At 32.3% G+C, this 26,898-nt stretch overlaps 1 protein-coding gene across 4 annotated transcripts; it reads right to left on the reverse strand.

The window, feature by feature from the left end:
* Positions 1–714: 714 nt before the first annotated feature.
* Positions 715–26,529, reverse strand: LOC149804331 (uncharacterized). 4 transcript variants are annotated; one of them, XM_089938921.1, is made up of 10 exons: positions 26,262–26,524; positions 25,757–25,838; positions 24,877–24,990; positions 23,682–23,861; positions 18,026–18,277; positions 17,720–17,857; positions 15,584–15,742; positions 14,175–14,359; positions 10,118–10,265; positions 715–3,643 (listed from the first exon to the last, which is right to left on the reverse strand). In XM_089938921.1, the coding sequence occupies exons 2-10, from the start codon at positions 25,821–25,823 to the stop codon at positions 3,414–3,416; spliced, it is 1,473 nt and encodes a 490-aa protein (XP_089795047.1). In that variant the 5' UTR covers positions 25,824–25,838; positions 26,262–26,524; the 3' UTR covers positions 715–3,413. The 4 variants fall into 4 exon arrangements, with proteins under 4 accessions (XP_089795047.1, XP_089795039.1, XP_089795066.1 ...); XM_089938931.1 differs by adding an exon at positions 8,391–8,481 and having other exon boundaries at positions 3,508–3,643; positions 25,757–26,528; XM_089938913.1 differs by having other exon boundaries at positions 25,757–26,524.
* Positions 26,530–26,898: the final 369 nt, after the last annotated feature.

The raw sequence follows: 26,898 nt of genomic DNA on the forward strand, positions 1-26,898 counted from the left end.
GATGTGATTAGAAGAAAAAAATTCTTCTGGTAAAGGATAACTTCCATTATTTCTTTTGTTGGGGCCCCGAGTGGCCGAGTGGTCTAAAGCGCTCTTCGTTATGGATCACTGCCATCTCACCTCTGTCTGCAGTGGTTCAAGTCTCGGATTCAGCCAATGTGGGTATGTGAGAAAGCTTGCCAGTAGCTTCTCGTAGGTCGGTGGATCTTTCCGGGGTTTTCCCGGGTTCTTCCTCCACCATTAATACTGGCCGCCATGTATAGCCTATCATGTGCTGAAAAATGGCATTAAACCCCATAACAACAACAATTTCTTTTGTTGAAGAAAAACTAAGTTAGTGCTTCAACATAAATTTAGCTGGAAATATTGTTACATTATTTTATTTTCCAGATTATATTTATTATTTATGTCATATTAGATTCAGTTTTTTCAGAATTTATCCTCACAAAATATTGCCAAAATATGCCACACTGTTTAAACAGATGACTATTCTACAATTCTGGATTTAATATATATATATATATATATATATATATATATATATATATATATATATATATATATATATATATATATATATATATATAGATAGATAGGTAGAGAGAGAGAGAAAGAAAGAGACCTGTAAATGAACTGTTTACTGCTGTAAATGAACTGTTTACTGTTTAACAATGCTTTAAAAAAAATGATGAAAAATGCACATTTAAGACAATGAAATTCAACACAATTTATTTATTAAAAGTATGTAAATTTTAGTGTAATAAATTAATGCCTTATTTACAAATGTAATAAATAAATGAGAAGTACTGAGAATGTATGAATACATCATCATAGATTACAGAAAGTGGCGGCATAATATGACAGATGAGTGAACAGCCTCATACAGTATAGTTCCTACGAGTATTTATGCAGGAATAAAAACTTTGCATCCTACCTATTAAGTTAAAGAATCAGTATATACAATTAATTTGCATGTTTATGTGAACATTTCTGAATTTTATGCAATTAGCAAAGTTGCCTTCTGTTTTGATTTGGTGAAAATAGGATGAAATTGATTCTATCTATTCATTCCAAAAAAAAAGTGTTACAGTCATAGTAGGGCTGTTCCATTAAAAAAATACATGGGACTCAGAAAAGACACTTTTAAAGTGGGGTACCCACCCATACATGCAATTTAATTTTTGTGTCATTTTAATATGAACACTGAAATCAAAGTATCCTGGCATATATTTTTTTAAACTGCCTTCCCTGGTTACCATGTATGTTTAAATGGAACAGCGCTTAGAGTATGGAAATTTATATCAATTATTCAGTTCAAGCAAAACGTTAAAAAACATTTTTATTCAGGATATTATTGTGTGGAATTCTTTCATGCATATTTACAATTTGATTTTATCTTTTTTTTGTGCCTGACAAACTTCAGGTCACACAGCTAAGAATACTGAAGTTTTAAAAACAAACTTCTCAAATGTTTTATAATGAAATTGTCATAATTAGATGTACATTGTATGGTTTATGACTGTCAGATACACATGAATTGAATGCATCACAATTAGATGTACATTGTAGGGTTTATGACTGTCAGATACACATGAATTGAATGCATCACAATTAGATGTACATTGTAGAGTTTATGACTGTCAGATACACATGAACTGAATGCATCACAATTAGATGTACATTGTAGAGTTTATGACTGTCAGATACACATGAATTGAATGCATCACAATTAGATGTACATTGTAGAGTTTATGACTGTCAGATACACATGAATTGAATGCATCACAATTAGATGTACATTGTAGGGTTTATGACTCAGATACACATGAATTGAATGCATCACAATTAGACACTGAAATGGTGCATGAGATCTACATTCCTGACTAGAGTTACTATCCCTTTCAAATATTTTCACAGCCCCAGGAACTTTTTGAAAAATAAATCTGGCCATTTTTTCTACTCGTTATTATATGTCCAGAATCCCCATTCAAAACTTTAAAGATAGAACCCATGGAACAATCATCCAGATGAACTTGATGCTGACAACCAGTATCCATATTTTCATAGGAAATTATTTAATACTTGTAAGATGTACTCATTTAAAAAAAAACATTAGTTTAATACTTGTAAGAAGTAATTTTTTACAGATAGAACTTTGATTTAGTACATGTATAAAGTACTTAATTAAAAAATACAACTTTTAAAATATGGTCCTTATTTAATGAAAAAAAATGAATAAATTAAAATTTAAAAAAATATTTAACAGTTCTTCAGGTAACATATCCCCCAAAATAAATCAGTTATATAAATGAATATGATCGATTTGTACATTTCAACATTTTTAAAATGTTTGCACATATTTTAAATGAAATAACGCTAAGAGGATGAAACGCGATAAATGTCATATGCTGTAAGACATCTGCAAAACAATATTTGTTTGCACATATTTTGATTTAATGCTTTATCTCTTTATGTAAGAATGAAAAATGTTATCCGAATCTACTTGAGCCCTATATCAACAGTATAAATATGTGTAGTCTATTCACAAATGGATATAAAAAATAAATGTGTGTAGTCTATTTACAAATGGATATAAAAAATAAATGTGTATTAACAGTTCCATGAGGAATCAACATTAACCAGGAAATGCCCTAGATATACATATGAAAAAATATACAAAATACATATGTTGACACTGTGATAGAGGTACGACAATGCCATTTAAATGCAAGCTCTTCCTTAAAAAGAAAATTCTTTACCGCCTTTCAAATAAAATACAGCTGAGTGAGGGTAAGTTATTGCTAACAAATAATGCAAGATGAAGGTACAGGCTTTTTAGAATATAGATGTCAACTATTGTAACAAATATCTATCCATTTTATTTCAACAGTTTCATTTCAAAATATATATTTTAGTTGCTGAAAAGCAAACATTTTTAATTATAAAACACAACTCTCACGAGGAAAATTTACAATACCAATCAATAAAACAAATCAAATTTGTAACTATTTCATGCATATAACTTTAAAAACTTGAATTTCACTTTCATAGACCGTATCCCATATATATCAGACCAGTTGCCCTCATTAATAATAAAATGAAATATTACCAATCCAAACATGCTTACAACTTTACACAATATATTTATACCCTTAAAAAGCAGTATTGTTTTTCAAATGCTGCTCTATAATAGCAGTATTTCTTGGGTTACAGAATCAGAAATTCTGAATGCACAACATCAACGAAACATTTTTACAAGCCCTATTAAATGTAAGTTGCCCATTCAACTAAAAACGAACTTTTACAAATATTGAAACAAATTCCTGACAATTCTTTGGTTTCAGCTATGTAGTAATGACCTCTCTAACATGAATTTCACTTCACACAACTTTTCAAAACGTCTTATATTCTTCTCATTTCTTCTGATTAGAACATCTTTTCCTGACTTGTAGAATTTTCTGGTAAAACCAATTTTTTTCGTGGTGTAAATCCGATACATTTTTCCTACTTGAATGTGGATTCTTTCCTTCAGGATTACTTGGAACTCTCCGTTCTCCTGCCTGAATGTTGCCTTCCAGTTGGACACGTAGAATCAAGTTCCCATTGCCATGCTTTTTTTTGATAACCCTGAGATCCTTAGAATCTGTAAATAGAGAAGAAATTTCTTTTGTTTTGGATGTACTGCTTAAACCCTCATCTGTGGTAATTCCTACCAACCCAACTGTAAGGTGTACAGTTAAGCGGTCAGTTTAGGTCAAAAACGAGTCAACCATAGGATAAAAACAAATCATGCAACTTTGGTCAATTTGTGAGTCTGGTTGATTACAGACCAGAACAATGGACATTGTATGACCTTAAGTACAGAAAGTAAGAACAATCTGACCAGTTGATACCTAAAATTGCATTAACTATACAGACTTGATATAAACAGATATGTGAGATTGACATTTATTTACAGACTGGTTAATTGTTCAATTCAGTGATTTACAAATGTATACATTTGGGCAAAGTTCTTGAAAATATAAGTTGAATCTTTCTAACTTTAAGTCAGAATTCAAAACTTTATCAACAGCTTATGGTAGCCTTATAAAAGTAAGAAAAGGCCAATTTATTTGAAAAAAGTCTCCAGTACTCTGGTGCACTCTCCTTGCCTGTCTAAAATCTGCTGGATATTGTACAGTTTGTCAGAGAAGTGAATACTCAGCATGTGTCAGTTTGGAGTTTGGAGTGGGCTGACACTTAGTATAATGGACAGATGTCAAGTGACTTCAAAGCAAAACATTGAAATAATAATAGCAAATACTGAGATAATAATAATAATAAAAGTATTTGACCTAAAAAAAATGTCAAGGCTTGTGGGCAAAAGAAAAAAATAAAAGTATATGATTTACAAGAAGTTATGCCACTTTATGTTCTAAATAACACTGAAAGATTGTATCTCAACCTACGAGGAGAGTCATGCCTGCATTATAAATGGGTGTAAATGCACAGGCTGAATGATGCATTTTCCTGCAAATTGTTTTTGAAACGAGTTTTAGCACATCATTTCTGCTATCCACCCTTTGACATGCACAAACTTTATATTCATCTTTTAAATATTTTTAGCTTGTAATCTGACCACATCACTAACATGCACTGCTTGGAGCCATTTTTGCTTAATATTTGCTGACAAAAAAGTGCATCCTCAGCTATTAACCATGTGTTTTTTTAGGTATTAGCAATGTGTTTATTAAGCTATTAGCCATGTGTTTATTAAGCTATTAGCCATGTGTTTATTAAGCTAGCCATGTGTTTATTAAGCTATTAGCCATGTGCATCCTGAGCTATTAGGCATATGGCATGTGCTTCCTCAGTTATTAGCCATGTGTTTATTAAGCTATTAGCCAGGTGTTTATTAAGCTATTAGCCATGCGCTTCCTGAGCTATTAGCTATGTGCCTCCTGCAGACTTGCCAACTCTTACGATTTTGCCATTAAATCTTATGAAAATTACCATTAAGATACAAACTTACTGGATACAAGAAAAATGACTGAAAAATTATCGTTGCCAAAAAGTCCAGATAATTGGTTCATCTGTGTTTGATTTGGGTCCGTGTTCCATATTAGAATTAGTGAAATTGGTCATGGAACCAGACTAAGTTTACAGCAGCACCCCAGATGCTTTAAACTGCACCTCTTTGTTTGTGCGAAGTGTCTGCATGATCAAACTTTTGATTATATAATTATTTTTTTTAAATGGCATCTAGAAAGCGATGCATGTTAAAGACAAAAGGGAAAATAAGCTTCTAGAAAAGTGTTAATAATCAACACAGAAGAATAAAAAGGAGTATTCAGATTCTTGTGAATAAAAGTTGGAAAGGACACAATTATGTTTATTGGACAGAAGTACCAATTTGAGTATGTCTTGTGGTGGAAGATATGATTGCCATCGTCATGTGAAATGGAAAATGAAATTACAAGAATTACATCAAGCTGAGAGATAGCAACAGGCCATTGAGTTGCATAGGGTTGGGAACTAAAGTTTGTGCAACTGTACTAGTGGTTAATAAAGTCTACATGTACTTTACAACATTTTCAGTTGAACATAATGTTTAACTCTAACTTTTAATTACGTTTTACAGTTTTACAATGGCAGTTATTGATATTTTGTTACACCTTACTGAAAACTGGTCAAACTTACGGAAAAAAAGTAACTGCCTGAGACAGACTCGTCAGGGTTGGCAGGCCTGTATGTGTTTTTTTAGCTATTAGCCATGTGTTTATTTAGCTATAAGTCATGCACTTCCTGAGCTATTAGCCATGTGTTTATTTAGCTATTAGCCATGTGTTTATTTAGCTATTAGCCATGTGTTTATTTAGCTATAAGCCATGCACCTCCTGAGCTATAAGCCATCTACTTCTTGAGCTATTAGTCATGTGATTTTTTAGCTATTAACCATGTGATTTTTTAGCTATTAACCATACGAATCTTGAGCTACAAGTCATGTGATTTTTGAGATATTAGCCATGTGCCTCTGAACACTTAGCTTTTTTTATATCACATAAATGGATCATGGGTTATCAACCGTTTTAGTTTGGGCAAACTTAAAAATCAATTAAGAAGACACAGAATTTTATAATTTTATAATTCTTGGGAAAATCATGTGTATGCATGTTAAATTTTAATTAAATATAAAGCATTCAATAAAAAAAGTTGTTCTGTCTTTCAAATATGTTGAACAAGGTTTGAAATAACAACCATTTTAGTAATGATTTATTTGTTTTGTAGAGGAAACAAATGTGTCATAAACAATGCCATACCTATTTTTATAGCATTTTATTTATGTATATTGTATAAGCAAGACAATTTCTTGGTTACATATCACCATACAACACGACTCATGATACCCAGCTCTATTCAGATTCCTTTCTTTGGGATTTTTTTAAAAACCAAATTCTTTCTTCCTTGAGTAACTATAGCTCAAACTGCCACCACAAATGTTACTGTGGAGCCAATTGTTTGATGGAAGTGATGTGTAAGTCACTTTTCCAGCACCAGAATTGGTGTCAGCAACTGCATTACAGTTTTGTTTAAAGTTCATCACTTGCATATATTTCTGATTTCCCTTAATATGTTCTCATCATAGTTGATATGACTAATATCAAGCTAAGACCATTTATTACATGGGTCTCAAACTCAAAACACCCTGAAGGCTCAATGAGGGAAATTTTTATGGATCAAGGGCTGCACAACCTTTGTTATCTCTCTTGACACCTTGTGACGCCAATCATTTTGTGGGCCACAGGGTATAACTTGGAGGGCCGCATGTTTGAGACCTGATAGTCCTAGTCTATTTAGTTTTCTTTTTGATCATGGACTTGACCCGATAGCCCTAGTCTATTTAGTTTTCTTTTGGATCATGGACTTGACCTGATAGCCCTAGTCTATTTAGTTTTCTTTTGGATCATGGACTTGACCTGATAGCCCTAGTCTATTTAGTTTTCTTTTGGATCATGGACTTGACCCGATAGCCCTAGTCTATTTAGTTTTCTTTTGGATCATGGACTTGACCTGATAGCCCTAGTCTATTTAGTTTTCTTTTGGATCATGGACTTGACCTGATAGCCATAGTCTATTTAGTTTTCTTTTGGATCATGGACTTGACCTGATAGCCCTAGTCTATTTAGTTTTCTTTTGGATTATGGACTTGACCTGATAGCCCTAGTCTATTTAGTTTTCTTTTGGATCATGGACTTGACCCGATAGCCCTAGTCTATTTAGTTTTCTTTTGGATCATGGACTTGACCCGATAGCCCTAGTCTATTTAGTTTTCTTTTTGATCATGGACTTGACCTGATAGCCCTAGTCTATTTAGTTTTCTTTTGGATCATGGACTTGACCCGATAGCCCTAGTCTATTTAGTTTTCTTTTTGATCATGGACTTGACCTGCTAGCCCTAGTCTATTTAGTTTTCTTTCTTTGTTTAAATTTTAGAATCAATAAAACCACAAATTACCATATTCATTCACTTATAAATTGAGTCAAACTGCAAACAACAAAGATCCTAATCTGCCATAGTATAATGCTCCTATCATTCAGGGTCTATGTTGTTTGTTCTACTGATAACTTAATAAACTGCACAGACCCATATCTATTGGCACATTATGTGATGGCAGATCTGGGTCTGTGCAGTTTGCAGCTGGACTTATACGTGAGTATATATAGTATTCAGAACAAACTAATTTTGTATCACCAGAACTTTTAAACATAAATTTTTAAAGACGGGTTTGAAATTTTTTAACTCAGTATACCTTCATAATATTCAATTTTTGAACCTTTTGTATCATTCAGATTTTTATTTAATTCAAACTTCACACTGAGCTATCTTTACTAATTGTTTTGACCCATACCTATTTTTATCTGCTCAGTAAAGCATTTTTATCTACTCAGAAATCATGCCCTTTGAGATTACATTTTTTCTCAACACAATGCAATTGATACTCTTTACAACCCAGAAAATTGTGGAAATTAGCATGTTCTATGTATTTTCAAATATATCCTTATGAGCTCCAAACTTCCTTTCTAACTTGATGATAAAGGTGATAAATCAAATTTAATGAGCATTCGGTACATACAGAGACACGATTTCCCATTCCCAGCATTCGGTACATACAGAGACATGATTTCCCATTCCCAATCATATCCAACTATCAGCAGGTCTTCTATGACAGAACAGGAATTCGAAGCTTTTGCCATGTTAATAAATAAAAAGAGAAACTGTTGCAAATAATCAAAAACCAGAAAGTTATCTGAAAGAATGTAATAGCACATAAACAAATAGAAAAAAGAAGTGGTAGAAAATGGCTGCAGACAAAGTGCGAAGGCTTCAATCTAGCCATGACAAAACTGACCTTCCAGTTTTCTTTATAAAAAATCAACATGTTTATCACGTAGAGACAAGAAGATGGTACAGCACCAGTATCATTACCAGAGTCATAGCAGCTGAAATAAAGTAAGCAAGCCTTAAGTGAAATTAAACTTTTATCAAAATCCATGTTATCAAAGGAATGAAAGAGCATTTGATATTCATATGAATACTAATTTTGTCATTTTATACACCGTATAGGTCAACAAAAAGTCACAATTAGTTAAAGGTTGATTAGAGTAGGAAGTAGATTAGCAGTTAATTGGCTCACTTTTATACTAGTTAAGTGGCTTGCTTAGGTACAAGTTAAGTGACTTGGTTAGGCACATAGTTAAGTGTCTTGGTTAGGCACTAGTTCAGTGGCTTGGTTAGGCACTAGTTAAGTGGCTTGGTTAGGTACTAGTTAAGTGGCTTGGTTAGGTACTAGTTAAGTGGCTTGGTTAGGCACTAGTTCAGTGGCTTGCTAAACTGTGCAGCAGCATAAATGCAGGTGCATTTTTGTGCATATGCCAACAGTATAGCTTCCAGAACAGAAAGCATCATGTACAGTTTGCTTTCTGTAAGTTTAGATAATGTTTATCTATTACAATTATTTATGTTCAAATAGAACTTACTTAATTTATATTTAAACTGTCAGTGCATATTTATAATCAATCTTACAACCATATCTGGAATTTGGGGTAAAGGCATGAATTTAAAGTTGATGTCTTTGTATAAAAACGAAATTACGCATTTGTTATGGACATCTGTATCATCTTTTAAATTATAATATAGTTTTATTAAGGTCTTTTGAGTCTATGAAATTTGTGTTTTAAATTCTTTAATTCCGTGGCTGGCTAGCAGTATAGCAAAGTACATGTATACCATGTTGTAGGAATCTGATTCATAAACCAAAGCAGATTGCTAAGGTCAAGCTGACAACTATTTAGGTCAAATATGCCATGCTTTATTTGAATGAAGGTCATGTGAAAGAAGGAGTGCATTTGCCCTCTAGAGATATGCATGCCTTAATGTTGATTAGTTCAATAGTTTGAGAAGATCATCACATGACTGAGTTATTTTGAAATAATAATTTAATTGTTCAGAATATTTTAATGAATCAGATTCTGTTGATATGTGAATGTGGGTGGTAAGAAAGCAGCCAAATATGAACTTAACAGCTTTAATAATGCTGTTTTAAGATCTTGGATAAGTTGTGATTGTATTCTTGGTTCCTGACAACAGTTTTCAAAAGAGTGTAATTTATTCATTAATCTAATCATTTATTTCATAGTCAACTCCAAAAGTGATACATAAGTTGCCATAGATATGCATGTTATGCAATTTCTGCCATTTTACACAAATCACACCTTTGCTTTGTTATCCCTCTAGTATTTTATGCCAAGGAGACTACATATGTGCAATAATCAAACACTGTTGCAAAATACTTTGATACTGGTTATACTATGAAAAGTACAGGGTTTGGGGGAGGATGGCGGTTAATTTTAATCATATCATAGATTTTATGGAATATGAAAATATGACAAAATGAAAACAATTTTTCATTTAAATAAAAGCTAGAAATACACATGCAGCAAAGAGCTACTTGTGCCTTTTTTATCATACTTATACAAATAAATCAGTTTGGGAAAAATTAATGAAAGCTAATTTCTTAAAACATCAGTTCTCCTTTATTTGTATTAATTAGCCTGTATGATTCAAGACAATACTTACTCATTCTTTTACTGCAGGCGACATTAATGTTAGCCTGAATTGTATTCCCTTTTAATTTTTGTGATGTTGGTATTTTTGAGGTTGAAGTCAAAATTGTTCTAGGTTTAGTTGGGTCTGTTGTTTTCTCAGATACTCCTTTGTGACATATCTGAAGAAGAAATGCAAAGTTTAAAAACAGCAGTACACCATCAACTACTATAAAAAAATTTTTTTTTGCAAATTAACAATCTCCATGGATGAATAATTTCTTGATCAGTTGACAATCGAACTGTCTAAAGGTTGACAGCATTTTTTTGGGCTTACATTTCTATGGGCAAGTTTAATTTTGGCTCAGAAAAGTAATTTAGCTTGCCTGAAATACATGTTCAAATGGTTAAATTTATCAAACATATTTGTCACCACAGTAAGTATCCAACTCAGACACTTATCAACTTTCCCTTACTATAGCTTATGCTAACTCCAAGGTCTTTTCCCTCCTTTTTAATTGGGTTTAGGTCATCACTTGTATATTGTGTAATGGGGAAAAATGTAAAAGGAATTAAATCTTTAGCTTTAGGAACACTCTGACACCAAGATAAGTATGCTAACTCCAAGGTCTTTTCCCTCCTTTTTATTTGGGTTTAGGTCATCACTTGTATATTGTGCAATGGGGAAAAATGTAAAAGGAATTAAATCTTTAGCTTTAGGAACACTCTGACACCATGATAAGTATGCTAACTCCAAGGTCTTTTCCCTCCTTTTTATTTGGGTTTAGGTCATCACTTGTATATTGTGTAATGGGGAAAAATGTAAAAGGAATAAAATCTTTAGCTTTAGGAACACTCTGACACCATGATAAGTATGCTAACTCCAAGGTCTTTTCCCTCCTTTTTATTTGGGTTTAGGTCATCACTTGTATATTGTGTAATGGGGAAAAATGTAAAAGGAATTAAATCTTTAGCTTTAGGAACACTCTGACACCATGATAAGTATGCTAACTCCAAGGTCTTTTCCCTCCTTTTTATTTGGGTTTAGGTCATCACTTGTATATTGTGTAATGGGGAAAAATGTAAAACGAATTAAATCTTTAGCTTTAGGAACACTCTGACACCATGATAAGTATGCTAACTCCAAGGTCTTTTCCCTCCTTTTTATTTGGGTTTAGGTCATCACTTGTATATTGTGTAATGGGGAAAAATGTAAAAGGAATTAAATCTTTAGCTTTAGGAACACTCTGACACCATGATAAGTATGCTAACTCCAAGGTCTTTTCCCTCCTTTTTATTTGGGTTTAGGTCATCACTTGTATATTGTGTAATGGGGAAAAATGTAAAAGGAATTAAATCTTTAGCTTTAGGAACACTCTGACACCATGATAAGTATGCTAACTCCAAGGTCTTTTCCCTCCTTTTTATTTGGGTTTAGGTCATCACTTGTATATTGTGTAATGGGGAAAAATGTAAAAGGAATTAAATCTTTAGCTTTAGGAACACTCTGACACCATGATAAGTATGCTAACTCCAAGGTCTTTTTCCTCCTTTTTATTTGGGTTTAGGTCATCACTTGTATATTGTGTAATGGGGAAAAATGTAAAAGGAATTAAATCTTTAGGAACACTCTGACACCATGATAAGTAAAAGAATCCTTTTCCTTAGATGAGAAATACATTTTACACCTGAATTTCAAATAGAGTACTGGCTAATTTGGTCCATGGCTTGATCAGATCAAAATAATGAGCTGATTTGGACCATGGCTAGATCAGATCAAAATAATGAGCTGATTTGGACCATGGCTTGATCAAATCAAAATAATGAGCTGATTTGGACCATGGCTTGATCAGATCAAAATAATGAGCTGATTTGGACTGGCTTGATCAGATCAAAATAATGAGCTGATTTGGACCATGGCTAGATCAGATCAAAATAATGAGCTGATTTGGACCATGGGAAATATTATATAATAAAGACAAATAATGTAACATACATACATGTTTTTATCTCAGTAGTTATTCCTGTTTTTGCAATCATAATTCATTGTTATAATTAATACATTGTCCAAAAGATTAGCAGACTAGATGTATGACACTTTATTAAATCATGAATTTGACAGGATCCCACATTCACTGCTTGGTTTATAAGATTTATTTAGCACTTTCAGCATATAACATGGCAGGGGTCGGCAATCTGTTTTACATAGCATGTCACTTTTTTTCTGGATTAATTACAAAATGAATGAGCACATCTCACCAGTAAGAAAGTAACTGCTAAAATCAAGATTTTTGTCTGCCCTTCGTGTGCCACACAAAATCTCTTGTGTTATAGGTTGCTGACCCCTGTAATATAGTGTAGTGTATGTGTGTGTGTGTGTGTGTGTGTGTATATATATATATATATATATATATATATATATATATATATATATATATATATATAACTTCACTTGTTCAGTGATTGAGGTTGTGGATAGAGTTTTTGCATACCTGACTTTTGTCATAATTATAAGTAGTAACAAGATGTTTACTAAAATTTGAGTTAAAGGCCTGACCTTGTTTACAAGTTAGTCTAATTTTCCATTAGTTTTCTGGCATATACTATTACACCATAGGTCAGTCTGTGCAATAATTTACAGTTATGTTTAGATATAATTTGGGAGGAATTATTTATTTAAATTATTCATTGGAGTTAGAAAGTGTTGATTGACCTTTGGACTAACCCATCACTTTGGGATTATTGTGAACATATTCAAGACTACTGGTACATCAGGACATTCAAAACTATTGATACATCAGGATATTCAAAACTATTAATACATCGGGACATTCAAAACTATTGATACATCGGGACATTAAAAACTATTGATACATTGGGACATTCAAAACCACTGATACATCGGGACATTCAAAACTATTGATACATCGGGACGTTCAAAACTTGATACATCGGGACATTCAAAACTATTGATACATCGGGACATTCAAGACTACTGGTACATCAGGACATTCAAAACATTTGGAATTCATTAGGAATATTGTATACTTTGGTCTTGTGATAGAAAATTTCAGACTTTTTGGGATTTAATTCACAATACTTAATTGTCTCTTAAATGTTCACTTTGTAACTTAGAGAAATATATTATTTTTTGATTTTACTAAACTAGCTGTTTTTTCTTCTTTCTGTTAAATGGTGTAAGACCATGAGTCATAATAATAGAATAGAATACAATAAACACTATAATAATAAATTGTACATAAATCTAATGAAAATCTTTTTCAGTGTTAGTAATTGTATTATTTCAAATTAAAAAAAGTATAATGTTTTTTCTTCAAAAAGGTGAATGGAATGCTCCAAAATGATTTTCCTTTTTCAACTGTCAGTCCAAGATAAACAGTCTTACAGTATTTCATTTTGATCTGTATATATGCCATTATCTCACAAAAAATTAGGAATTTGTTTCCTTAAATCCAGATTTTAGTTGCTCAACTTACCTGGGAAATAATGGTAAATATGCTACTTTAAACAATTCTAAATGTCGCATACATATTGAAGATGAAACTTATTATTATTTGATCTGGGGCTTGTAGTATGATCCATATAAGCCTGGTCTGAGTCAGCTTGTAGTATGATCCATATAAGCCTGGTCTGAATCAGCTTGTAATATGTTCCATATAAGCCTGGTCTGAATCAGCTTGTAATATGGTCCATATGAGCCTGGTCTGAATCAGCTTGTAATATGATCCATATAAGCCTGGTCTGAATCAGCTTGTAATATGGTCCATATAAGCCTGGTCTGAATCAGCTGGTAATATGGTCCATATAAGCCTGGTCAGTATCAGCCACTGTCTGAATAAGCCTGCATCCAAATAATAATCATTCATATGTAATGGTCCTGCAAGCTAACCTAAGCAAGGGTGATAAAGTGGAACAGATTGTGCTAAAAATGTGCAGACAGGAGTCCAACCTTACTATAAGCAGTTATAAGAATGTAATGCATAGAATTTATTACAAATAAGCGAGAGACATTTGCCATTACCAGCTATGCCAAGATGAATGTATATAACATATTCCTCTTCTATTTTTACCTGGTTCATTTGGTCATAGGGTTCATAAATCTGCTTGTGATGTTTCCTGTAGGTGCAGCAAGCATTATCACTGTCTTTTCCTTTTTCAATCTGTTTTGTGGCCCCATTTTTCCCCTCACAACATATTTTGGATGCTTCTAAAGCCCGACCTTCGCAGCATTTATTTTTTTTGCTAATAAGTTTATCTGCAGAAACAAAGATTAACATGTTTAACTGGTTTAATCTTTGTCCAGTTGACATAAAATATAACATCTATAATTCATTACAATTATTTTCCATTGTTTCACTAGAAACATTAATGAAGTATGAATTGACAAGATAAAGAAAAGAGGTCTTAAGTAACTGTATTATGCTACTTTTTGGCAATTTCAAACAAACTGTAAAATAAAGTGGTAAAGTCAATATAATTACACCTGTACATAATTTAGCACTATATTCCACTACAGTCTAGGTTTGAACCCCAATAGCAACTGGTGGGACACAAATCCAGCAAGGGGAAGTGAGTTCAGGAACAGGTGCTAGCACATTTGTTAGCTTTGAAAGACTGCATACTGTTGACACTATATGAGTACAGCTGTTTCAGACACACACAAATTCTGCAAATTTTGCAAAGACAGAGGTACAGTCAATTCTTGTTACATTTATGAATGTGGTTGCATTTCATCATTATACTGCATTGATCATTACATTTATGAATGTGGTTGCATTTCATCATAATACTGCATTGATCATTACATTTATGAATGTGGTTGCATTTCATCATTATACTGCATTGATCATTACGTTTATGAATGTGGTTGCATTTCATCATAATACTGCATCATTACATTTAAGAATTGTTTTAGGCATGAGCTTTCTTTTCAGGCTTTATATAACATGCAATAATTGAGAGAAGAAGAAGAAAGAAGGATAAATGTGTTTCTTATAAGTAATTTTGTTGAATACTCTTGCTCATACTAATAAGTAATTAATTAAGTACTAATTAATTAAGTACTAATTAATATTTCTGGAAGCTTTCCATAATGAAAACAAATATTACACCAAAACAAACGACAGTAACACATTTAAAATTTCTTTTGTTATGTAGAGCCCATTTGTCATTTATTTTAAAAATTGATTTGAAAATACACTGCTAGCTTACTATACATGATTTGAAAATACACCGCTAGCTTACTATACATGATTTGAAAATACACTGCTAGCTTACTATACATGATTTGAAAATACACTGCTAACTTACTATACATGATTTGAAAATACACTGATAGCTTACTATACATGATTTGAAAAACACTGCTAGCTTACTATACATGAGTATGTTGCACAAACAAACACAAACATGAATACACAATATCTTGGTAAGAAATATAGTAAGAAATGAAAACGTTTGATGAAATATATTAACTTACCACCACAGCAATGAAAATTGAGATCACCGTGCATCCCATTACAGCAAATATCATGTGCTCTGATGAGCTTTGTCCCACAGCACTTAGATTTTTCTGGTATGGAAGATAGGTTATTGGGGACACCAGAACAACACCGCTGATGGACTGGATTATATGAGTCTATAGTTTAAAAAAAGTAAATAATTTATCAGTATATCATGAGTGCAGAATCCTTTTATTTTTGTTTTAATATTTTCAAATTTTGGTTTCAGATTGCTTTAGTTACATTTACCTTACTCTCCTTATTTCCATAATGTTTAGTGAAATGTGTTCAAGATAATTTAATGTTTACTGGAATGTCTTCAAGATAATTTAATATTTAATGGAATGTCTTCAAGATAATGCAATGTTTAATGGAATGTGTTCAAGAGAATTTAATGTTTAATGGAATGTCTTCAAGATAATTTACTGTTTAATGAAATGTGTTCAAGATAATTTACTGTTTAATGAAATGTGTTCAAGATAATTTAATGTTTAATGGAATGTCTTCAAGATAATTTAATGTTGAATGGAATATCTTCAGGATAATTTACTGTTTAATGAAATGTGTTCAAGATAATGCAATGTTTAATGAAATGTGTTCAAGATAATTTAATGTTTAATGGAATGTGTTCAAGATAATTTACTGTTTAATGAAATGTGTTCAAGATAATTTACTGTTTAATGAAATGTGGTCAAGATAATTTAATGTTTAATGGAATGTCTTCAAGATAATTGAATGTTTAATGGAATATCTTCAAGATAATTTAATGTTTAATGGAATGTCTTCAAGATAACTTCCTGTTTAATGGAATGTGTTCAAGATAATTTAATGTTTAATGGAATGTGTTCAAGATAATGCAATGTTTAATGGAATGTGTTCAAGATAGTTTACTGTTTAATGGAATGTCTTCAAGATAATTTACTGTTTAATGGAATATCTTCAAGATAATTTAATGTTTAATGAAATGTGTTCAAGATAATTTACTGTTTAATGGAATGTCTTCAAGATAATTTAATGTTTAATGAAATGTGTTCAAGATAATTTACTGTTTAATGGAATGTCTTCAAGATAATTTACTGTTTAATGGAATGTCTTCAAGATATATTTACTGTTTAATGGAATGTGTTCAAGATAATTTAATGTTTAATGAAACGTCTTCAAGGTAATTTACTGTTTAATGGAATGTCTTCAAGATAATTTACTGTTTAATGGAATGTCTTCAAGATAATTTACTGTTTAATGGAATGTCTTCAAGATAATTTACTGTTTAATGGAATATCTTCAAGATAATTTACTGTTTAATGGAATGTGTTCAAGATAATTTACTCTTTAATGGAATGTCTTCAAGATAATTTGCTGTTTAATGGAATGTCTTCAAGATAATTTGCTGTTTAATGGAATGTCTTCAAGATAATTTACTGTTTAATGGAATATCTTCAAGATAATTTACTGTTTAATGGAATGTCTTCAAGATATATTTACTGTTTAATGGAATGTCTTCAAGATAATTTAATGTTGAATGGAATGTGTTCAAGATAATTTACTGTTTAATGAAATGTGTTCAAGATAATTTACTGTTTAGTGGAATGTCTTCAAGATAATTTACTGTTTAATGAAATGTGTTCAAGATAATGTACTGTTTAATGGAATGTCTTCAAGATAATTTAATCTTTAATGAAATGTGTTCAAGATAATTTACTGTTTAATGGAATATCTTCAAGATAATTTATTGTTTAAATGATATCTTCAAGATAATTTAATGTTTAATGGAATATCTTCAAGATATATTTACTGTTTAATGGAATGCCTTCAAGATAATTTACTGTTTAATGAAATGTGTTCAAGATAATTTAATGTTTAATTGAATATCTTCAAGATAATTTAATGTTTAATGGAGTGTCTTCAAGATAATTTACTGCTTGACTTAATGTTTTGTTAAGGTGAGTTGGACCTTTTAAGATAAAGGCACCCTTGAATATTTGCGGATCTGCATTCATCAGTGTTTAAATAATTAAGTTTACTACAAAAACTGAATAACTCTTCCATTGAAAAAGTAGCACTCATGTGTTGCCTATGTTTCAGCAGCAAGATAAATAGACAAAACAATATCTCACCAATCCCACAACATTCTTTTGATTTCGGAATAAGATGACTATTGCTACAGCATTTCATCTGTGTTGTCTTATAAAGCTTGCTTCCACAGCAGCCGTAGCTGTGTCTTTCATGTAGCTCTGGATATGGCATAATTTTGTCTGTGAATAAAGAAAAAAGACCATATATTTTGTTTCTCAAAGAAATATTTCATGTATAAATGTGAAAACAAGATATATGTGTGTGTGTGTGTGTATGTGTGTGTGTGTGTGTGCGTGTGTGTGTGTGAGATATCAGACCAAAGCAGAGAGATTAAAAGGGCAATTTACCATCACAGCAAGTGTGTGTAGTCGTATTGTATTCTTGTTGGTTGCAGTATTCCAGCTCAGTACTTAATAGTTTGGGGTTATCTTCTGAACTATGTTCACACTTAAGGTTCCTGGCATCATATCTTTCATCACCACAACATTCCATGTAATTTTCATCTATTTGATCTTGTTTCCTTTGGTGCAAGGTATTCCTGCAGCACACCTGAGATTTGAAGTTGTAGAACTTTCCATCACAGCATTCATCTGTAGCTTCTGAAATATATTTGTTTCTATTAAAATAAAACTGAAATAGGACATAATAATAGTGAGACATCACTCCTGAAATACTTTTTCTATGATGTCATATGTCTGGTAAGGAAAATAAACTACCAGAGTCAAATGAGTGCCAGAGGAGGAAATACATTCAGTTCTCAGATACTTCCAGTTTCATCATATTTCTCATGATTGAGTGATGATTTAGTGATAAAATAGTGTCAACAAAATCTGTTCAAACTTATGTTGGAGGAATTTCTTTAGTCCTTTTTGATTTTCTCTGAGATTCAAGATTTGTATTATTCAGCAACAGGAAAAAAAATATGTACTAAATCAACATACCAAAAACAGTGTAAATCCGCGTCTCTATGATTATTATATGCCTAAATTGACAAAATTCAGAAATTGTGTGAGCTCTAAAAAAACATACATCATTTTAAAGTTTCTAAATCTATTTACTGCACAGAACGCACTTCTGATTTTTGGTTTATCCCTTAAAAGAAGCTGTTAAGATGACTTGAATTCACAGAAAGCTTCTCAACAATTTTATAAAATTTCATCTTCAGGGTTCCTGGTACCAATTCTTGATATAAACTCTGTTCTTGTCGAAATCTTGATTTATTTGGAGGGTGGTGGGAGAGGTATGTTTTAGCCAAAACCTTTCCAGGCCTCATTCCTTATTCTTGCACAATAATTTGTGTTATCAATATATTTAGCAATGAAAATCAGATTGACACATTCTTCCAGAGGAATAGAGATACTGATGAAGCAATAAGTTGACTGAGTTAAGAGAACCATATATGATACTTATAGAGAGAAAGTGTTTTTCATGGTTATGTTGTCATTTGTGTATGTGTATGGTTAAGAAAGTAATGTTTTATGTAACTCTTATTCATTGAGATGAAAAGAAGTTGAAGAAGGAAAATGAAATAAAAAAGATGAAACAAGAGTCTCTTGATGGGAATGAGGCTTTATTTTCCTAAAGGAATTTCCAAGAACAGAAGATAAGACCATCTCATTTTATCTGCCAAATTTTAAAGCCATTTCAATTTAGCCACTTGGAGGTAAGATTGGCACCATTTTCACTGACAAACTTGGTACCATTAGAAGACCCGATGCCAATATGGCCACCCATTTAGTAAAATTAGTCTCTTACTTATGGAGCGATATCATTGCCGTTTTTGTAAGCATGGTTTTAGACAGTGTTATCCATCTATTTATGCAAAACTGAAGCCATCCTTTCTGAACTCAAGACAGAATTCATAAATAGTTCAGAATTATACATGCAAAGAAAACTCATTTCAATCTATTCATGTCGATAGTGACCAGTTTTTAAATGGGGGAACTGATGGGACTGTCTTTTATTTTTTACACATGTCTAACACAAGACTTGACTTTAATCCCTGCAAGGGAAAGTATTCAAATAGTAACATTAAAATGTTGCAGGTAAGTGTCTTATTCATTTTGATTATGTGTGTTCTAATGTGTTTAGTCACGGCAAGTGGCTTAAGTCATTAGAGTGTTCACCTCGGATGCAAGTGCAAACCCTGGACTGAAGACTTTTAAAAAATGGTACTAACAACTGCCCTGCTAGGCAGTCAGCATGAAAAGGTTAGTGTTAGGACTGGTGTTAGGATAATGTGACTGGGTGGGACATCATGCTACATGTCTGCATCATGATGCCCCAGAGCTTGACATCACTATAAACTGTCACACTGCAGACATTGTACTGATATGACTGAATTTTTTTAAAAGTTACATTAAAATTCCAAATAACACACACTCAAACACTCAGGTCATCAGGTTACAGAAACTTAAAATAAATTGTACATAAATTTACATGCAACAATATTTTCAGATTTGTTCTGGGTTTAGAACCAATGTTGGATAATGGCACTGACCTGTTTAGTCAAATTGAACAGGTTGTTAGTGGAATATAGAGATTATAACTATACCATCATTATTCAATTGACATTAGTACAGCTTCTCTCTCTCTCTCTCTCTCTCTCTCTCTCTATATATATATATATATATATATATATATATATATATATATATATATATATATATATATATTCAGTTTGTTACTAACTATCATTGCCATTTTACCTATTTTAGCAGCATGTCATGTGACTTTATCATTCATGATGTCAAAATTGATGTTGAATGTAAACTTCAAAATAATATAGTTTGTTCCACTTAGGATTTGATCCTATCTGTAACACAGTAAATTTTCAGGTCAGTGTTATTAAATATAGCTGAAAGTACCTAATTTGTTTTAAATACTTGACGTTACAGCTGTGACGCGTGATTGGTAAGGAGTACAATGAAAATCAGTGAATGAATATCTTTTGTATCATTCTTGCTGTTGTACATCAATTAAATTGCAATCTGTACTGTGTTGTTTAATAATCTATCCTGAATAAATCTTGTCTGCAATTTTTGAAAAGATAAGTAAATTTTCTCCACTGAGTATTCACTCAAAACACATTATGTAAATAGGTATTCAAAAAATATCATTTCATCATCAGCGAAGAATTAAAAATAAAGGACATTGCAGGCACTGTATGTTCTTTATTTCTTTATTTATATTTCTAAACAATTTTTATGGTCAATATTTTCCTGAACTGTATTCAGAAATTATGCTTGAAATTTATTATTAATATCAACAATTTACATATTTCATGATCAGTATGGCTTGCAAGAGAGACATTCTACATTTTTCAACAATAAAAATGTACAGTCAGCACTGGCCTTAGCAAACACAGAGCCTTATTCGGATTATTTTGGTGGGACCCCTTGGATTTATGCGCAGGGTCCCCTGTGAACACGGCATTTAGAAATAAACTTTGAAAAGTTTTATTTGATATTGAATTTAAAATTTTCTCCCATCACTTTAAATTTACTTTCTCTCTATTGATATATTTTTTTAAATTACCAACACATTAATGTGGGGCCCAATTGGGCAAAATTAGTCCAATTGGTCTAAGGCTAACCCTGCTTAGAGTTATTTACAATGGTCTGCAGGTTAGCATTTTATTAATGGGTCAGTAATTTTCAGTAATTTTTAGTGGTCTGCAAAGTAACTGTAGTAGATAGGTGACATTATAAAAAATGCCCACAAAATAATTGTTGACCATGATTCAAGCAGGCAAGACAGGAACTCATAGCATACCAGAGTACAAGCTTAGGCATGTAATAATGGTTCCAAAAGTTTCATTGATGATAATTACTGATGTAGAAGATATGTAACTTCTAAAAATGTTATTACAGAACCTCATGAGAAATGTCATTGTTAACCATTAGGACACAGATGCCGCAGCAACCATATTCACTTGTCTATACTACTGGTAAGAGTATCTTGAGATTTGAGCCTTTTTGACACATTGACTGCTATTATATATAGGACAGCTTGATATGAAAAGTGTATTTGAGGCAGAGTACCCCAAAAAACTGAAATTTGGGATGTTACACAAATAAGTCTATACTGAATGAACCTGGCTTTCTGTTTGGTTTTCCCATGTTCTAAATTCTGGTAACCCATGTCATTTCACACATGTGTGTGGCCAAGTGCAATACTGATTGATGTCATCAGATGCTGTCTCCAGTCACAGTGAGAGAGAGAGGTAAATTTATTTTCTATATTGAATTACTCGTAACATGATATGATAGACATTATAATTGCATGTATTTATTATGCCATCCTTTATATAGACAGTGAAAGAAAACGAAATTGTGAAAAGAGGATTGAATCAAGTTTAAGAGAAAAGTAATTTACAATGAGAGACATAGAGAAAAGAGAATATATTTCAAAGTTGATTCAGCGATTACAATGAAATTATGGACATTGAATAATGATTTCATTGGTTGTACTGACCTAAATATGAACAATAAAAGGATACATTGAATTTTAACAAAACAAATATGAATCAACATGAGGAAAAAATAAACATCAGAGTTTATTAACCTCTGTTCCACAAATGATATCCAGAAATGTACCTTAGTATCATCATTGATATATTCAGATTGACATATTTTGTCAATATTTTGCAGGTGTTGATCCAAAAACTGATTCTAAGAATTGGAATAATGAACATGTTCTGTAAATTCAGGTCAGAATTTTTAAAAGTTTGGAATTTTCTTCACCAATGGAAACTTAATTGAAATCAATTTATATGTCAAATTGTTCAAAACTAATCCTTAAATACTGTGTGTGTGTGTGTGTGTGTGGGAGAGAGAGAGAGAGATTTGGATTTTTAACATAGCTTTAACAATTGTTCAATCCTATTGCTATGATGTCTGCAGTGTGGTAGCTTATAGTGATGTCCAGCACTGGGGCACCTCGCTGCAGACATGTAGCATCATATCCCACCCAGTCACATTATCCTGACGCCAGGCCGACCAATCCTAATGCTAACCTCTTAATACTGAGTGCCTAGCGAGGCAGCTGTTAGAACTATTTTTATAAGTCTTTGGTATGACTCAGCTGGGGTTTGAACCATCAACACCCTGCAAGCAAGATGAATACTCTACCCACTAAGCCACCAGAGCTGTCTCCTGAAATACAGAGGTAATATCCAATGTCTTCACTTACAGGCCTGCCTTCAACATGGTCCAAAATGTGTGACAGAATGACACATAAAAGTCTTGTTCTAATAGCACCACAGTGCTCCATGTATAAGTGACTTGTTCTAATAGCACCACAGTGCCCCATGTATAAGTGACTTGTTCTAATAGCACCACAGTGCTCCATGTATAAGTGACTTGTTCTAATAGCACCACAGTGCTCCATGTATAAGTGACTTGTTCTAATAGCACCACAGTGCTCCATGTATAAGTGACTTGTTCTAATAGCACCACAGTGCCCCATGTATAAGTGACTTGTTCTAATAGCATCATAGTGCTCCATGTATAAGTGACTTGTTGATGTGAAATTTGTAAGAGACATGAGTATGGTCATGTGAGCAGTCAAAAATGATTGTCTGAATTTATCATGATTGATAATGCAATGTTTTCATAAAAAAATAACCCAAAATGTTGGGATAAAAAGAGCATAATGGTAGCAAATGCGACCCAAGTGAAATAATATTTTTTTCAAACAAAAATTAGAAAGAAAGCTGCAGCTATGCAACAAACAAGTTATAGAATATTGTGTGATACAAGTTATAGCTTTAGGTGGGGGACTAAAAGGGTATTGGCACCAAAAAAATCAGGTGCTGAAAAGCACTTGATTTTTCTACCAATGCCCTTTTTGTTGCCCACCCTAGAATATATTTGATATTGCACTCACACATATCATCCAGCTAATTCATACAGTGATAATAACAAACAACAATATTGCTTTTTAATGATAATCAGTATGACTGTCATATCATCACTATCATCACTGTCTTAAGTTTGGTACCTGAGTTATTCAGTTGTTTAAGATGAATTCCACAACAGATATGCTTGTCTTTTTGGTAAGGTCTATTCCCGTTGCAGCAGTGCCACTCATTTCCATCCCTATCATGTTTCGGTCGTATAATATCACAGCAGAAATGAGTATCCTCACGGTAAGGTTTACTTTCCTTGGGGGACTGTAGAGCTGTTAAAGAAATTGATCTTTCAGCAAATCTGGATTGTATCAAGCTAAAGCTCAACAGAAAAAATCTTCAATTATCTTTGTCATCAAGTAACTTTGTTAACACCTTTTTTTAACCCTTTATACACTTTTCACTTGCACAGTTCTATTAACTGAGTTTATAGAGAATGAGAGATAGAGAAATATTGAGCAAGAGAGATTTGCAGCTATATTTTTACTTTTTTTTAAAAAACTGTTATTCTGCTAATTGTCTATTTGAAGTATCATGAAAAAAGTGCAGTCCTAATTATTTTGAACTCTCTTGTTCTACTGCGTCGCACTGCATTTTTCTTCTGCATCATCAAATAATGAACACTCATTTTTAATCTGAACTGGAAAGCTCATCTACAATCACCATCTACCTCATGTCTGCCTAATTGTGTAGCTACTAAAAATGATTTAAAGGAATGAACTGAGAATGCAAAAAGGAAGGAAGGAAATAGGAAACAGTTCATCCTATCAAGCAAGAAAGACAGAGACAGAGACAAAGACAGAGACAGAGACAGAGCAGTGAAAAATATAATAAATCTTAATTACAAATCTGGTTGACATGAGCACTTGAAATTTTATTTATGGGACTGTTCTCATGTACACTGTACATGAGTGTGCATGTGAACTGTGGGTGTGTTAAAACACAGTATGTTGATTTTTTAAATACAAATTCAAGGTCTGGCTTAACATTCGAAATTGCAACATTTCTTTTCTTGTATTATATAATGAAAACAGTCAAAAATTTCTTCTATTACATAATGAAAACAGTCAAAAATTTCTTGTATTACATAATGAAAACAGTCAAATATTTCTTTAGGCATGCTTTACAGTATTTATACAATCTAAGACAACCCAGCTATGATAGCTGTTGGGGGTGGGGAGAGAGGATAGGGCATATGTATCTGGATTGACATTTTACTATCTAGGGCTAACTTTACAGTATTGAACAATATAATTATGCCATTTTGAGATAAGGATATATACTTACACGTACAACAGGACTGCATGATATCATGATGATCTCTTAAAGGAATCACCTTACCTCCACAACATAGTTGTGTGGATGTGTCGAAACTGTCTTCATCGCAGACACGTAATTCAGCTGTAAGAATTATGAAAACAAAAAGGAAAATTTAACTCTCAGGATATTTCTGCTAATAAACATTTACGAGGACATTTCTGTCTGGATGTATATAGTAGTAAACATTTATGACATCGTCATAATCTATTCTCAGTATTGTTCAAAATTATATTGCTTTATTTATTCTGGCAATATGACAGAGACAGAGAGACAGAGAGAAACAGAATATTTCCAAAATGTTGAGCTACTTTAGACTTGTAATAAAAATTATATATATATATATATATATATATATATATATATATATATATATATATATATATATATATATATATATATATATACACACACACACATACATACATGCATACATACATATAGCAGATTATACCTTAGAGACCATCTATATGTACATTTTGAAATATTTTATCAGTTGTACAGATTTCCAACAACTGGAGAATATTTTGCAAGATTGAAATTACTGTTAATCTATTCATGTGTTTCTTCATAATACACGTGTAGAGTATGTTTATACAATCTAATATGTTATAATGATCATAATATAAGGGAATAACTGATTTGTTTGCTTTTTAACTTACATGGCACATGTACAACTGATCATTCAGAGGAAGAAAAGGACAAAGAATCTTTACTCAGCTTAAGACATGTACTAGTTTCATTAAGTATTTCTGTCGGAAAAGAAAGTTCTGAATTCAAGAAGGCATGACTGTTAAGTGACTGAAGTCTTACATGTCTCGAATGAATGAATGAAATTAAATCTACTTACCATCTATATTCAGTACACTCCAGGTAAAATATAAAATTATGCACACAGGAATCATCTGCAGATGCATTTTTTGTACGATTATCTGTAAAATATAATATAAAACAACTCGCGTTCTTATCCAGACAAGTAAACTGCACCGATCTTAAAAGTTTTCTTTGTTTCTGGGATTTGGAACTTTGGAACCAAAAGCAAGAGGATATCTATTATAACAAATGATTTTTCGTGTAACTATTCTCCTTCTACAAACTACATAAATTAATTAGTTAAATTAATTATGTTTGCGTTATGTTTCCGAGTTTTCAATATCAAATAATATATTATTCCGATACGGATTTTGAATCATCACAAAATATTAGATCTCAGTGAGCGAAACTAAGAAGGAACCAGTTTCAAAACTTCGAAAGAGGATCCGACGCTGAGCTGGAAATATGCATAAAAAGGTCTACGTTCTTCCAGTATTTTTTTAAAAAAAAAAGATTATAATCCTTCAGCAGCCAACACTTACATATATTGAATGATCAAACTCAGTAAAACAGTTAACTTTTCTTTAAATACTTTTCACACAACGTATGCAGCCTGAATGTTTTAAGATCGGCCTATCTGTACAGTACCGTTCCAACTAGCCTTTTATATATTTTTTAAACGAGCCCCTTATAGCATAGTCTGAACTATGTTTAGAGAACAGCTGAAGTCCCAGTTTATAAGTGGTCCTACTCTCAAAGTATTTAAAGGGTAATTCCAGTTGATATTATAACTGTCTAAAAATAGGATGTGAGTAAAAAAAAATCCCCTTGTCATTCCCTACTGTAAATGTGTGTGCAGACCTGTTCAGCGGGAAAAGGGTTATCCTTTTTGGCCGACGAAGCTTAGGTATTGCAGCTTGTTTTAAATAGGTGTAAAATGACAATAAAAAGATAAACACGTACAATATCAAAGCTCACAGAAACGGCGCAAATTCAGACATTTCATGAGATCATGCGACTTCTAAAATAGTGTCTCAAACGCCATAGTAGGCGGACACTATGTTGTACCATAGTGGTCCAACTACAGCCTGCCGGTAATTTTCTTGTGTCCTGTGCTCATACAAAAAGTCAGTTCCATAATTATACTGTAATAACTGTGTGTGTGTGTGTGTGTGTGTG

This window comes from Sinohyriopsis cumingii, chromosome 2, assembly GCF_028554795.1.
Source record: "Sinohyriopsis cumingii isolate HCF-2022 chromosome 2, ASM2855479v2, whole genome shotgun sequence".
Taxonomy (NCBI): Eukaryota; Metazoa; Mollusca; class Bivalvia; order Unionida; family Unionidae; genus Sinohyriopsis; species Sinohyriopsis cumingii.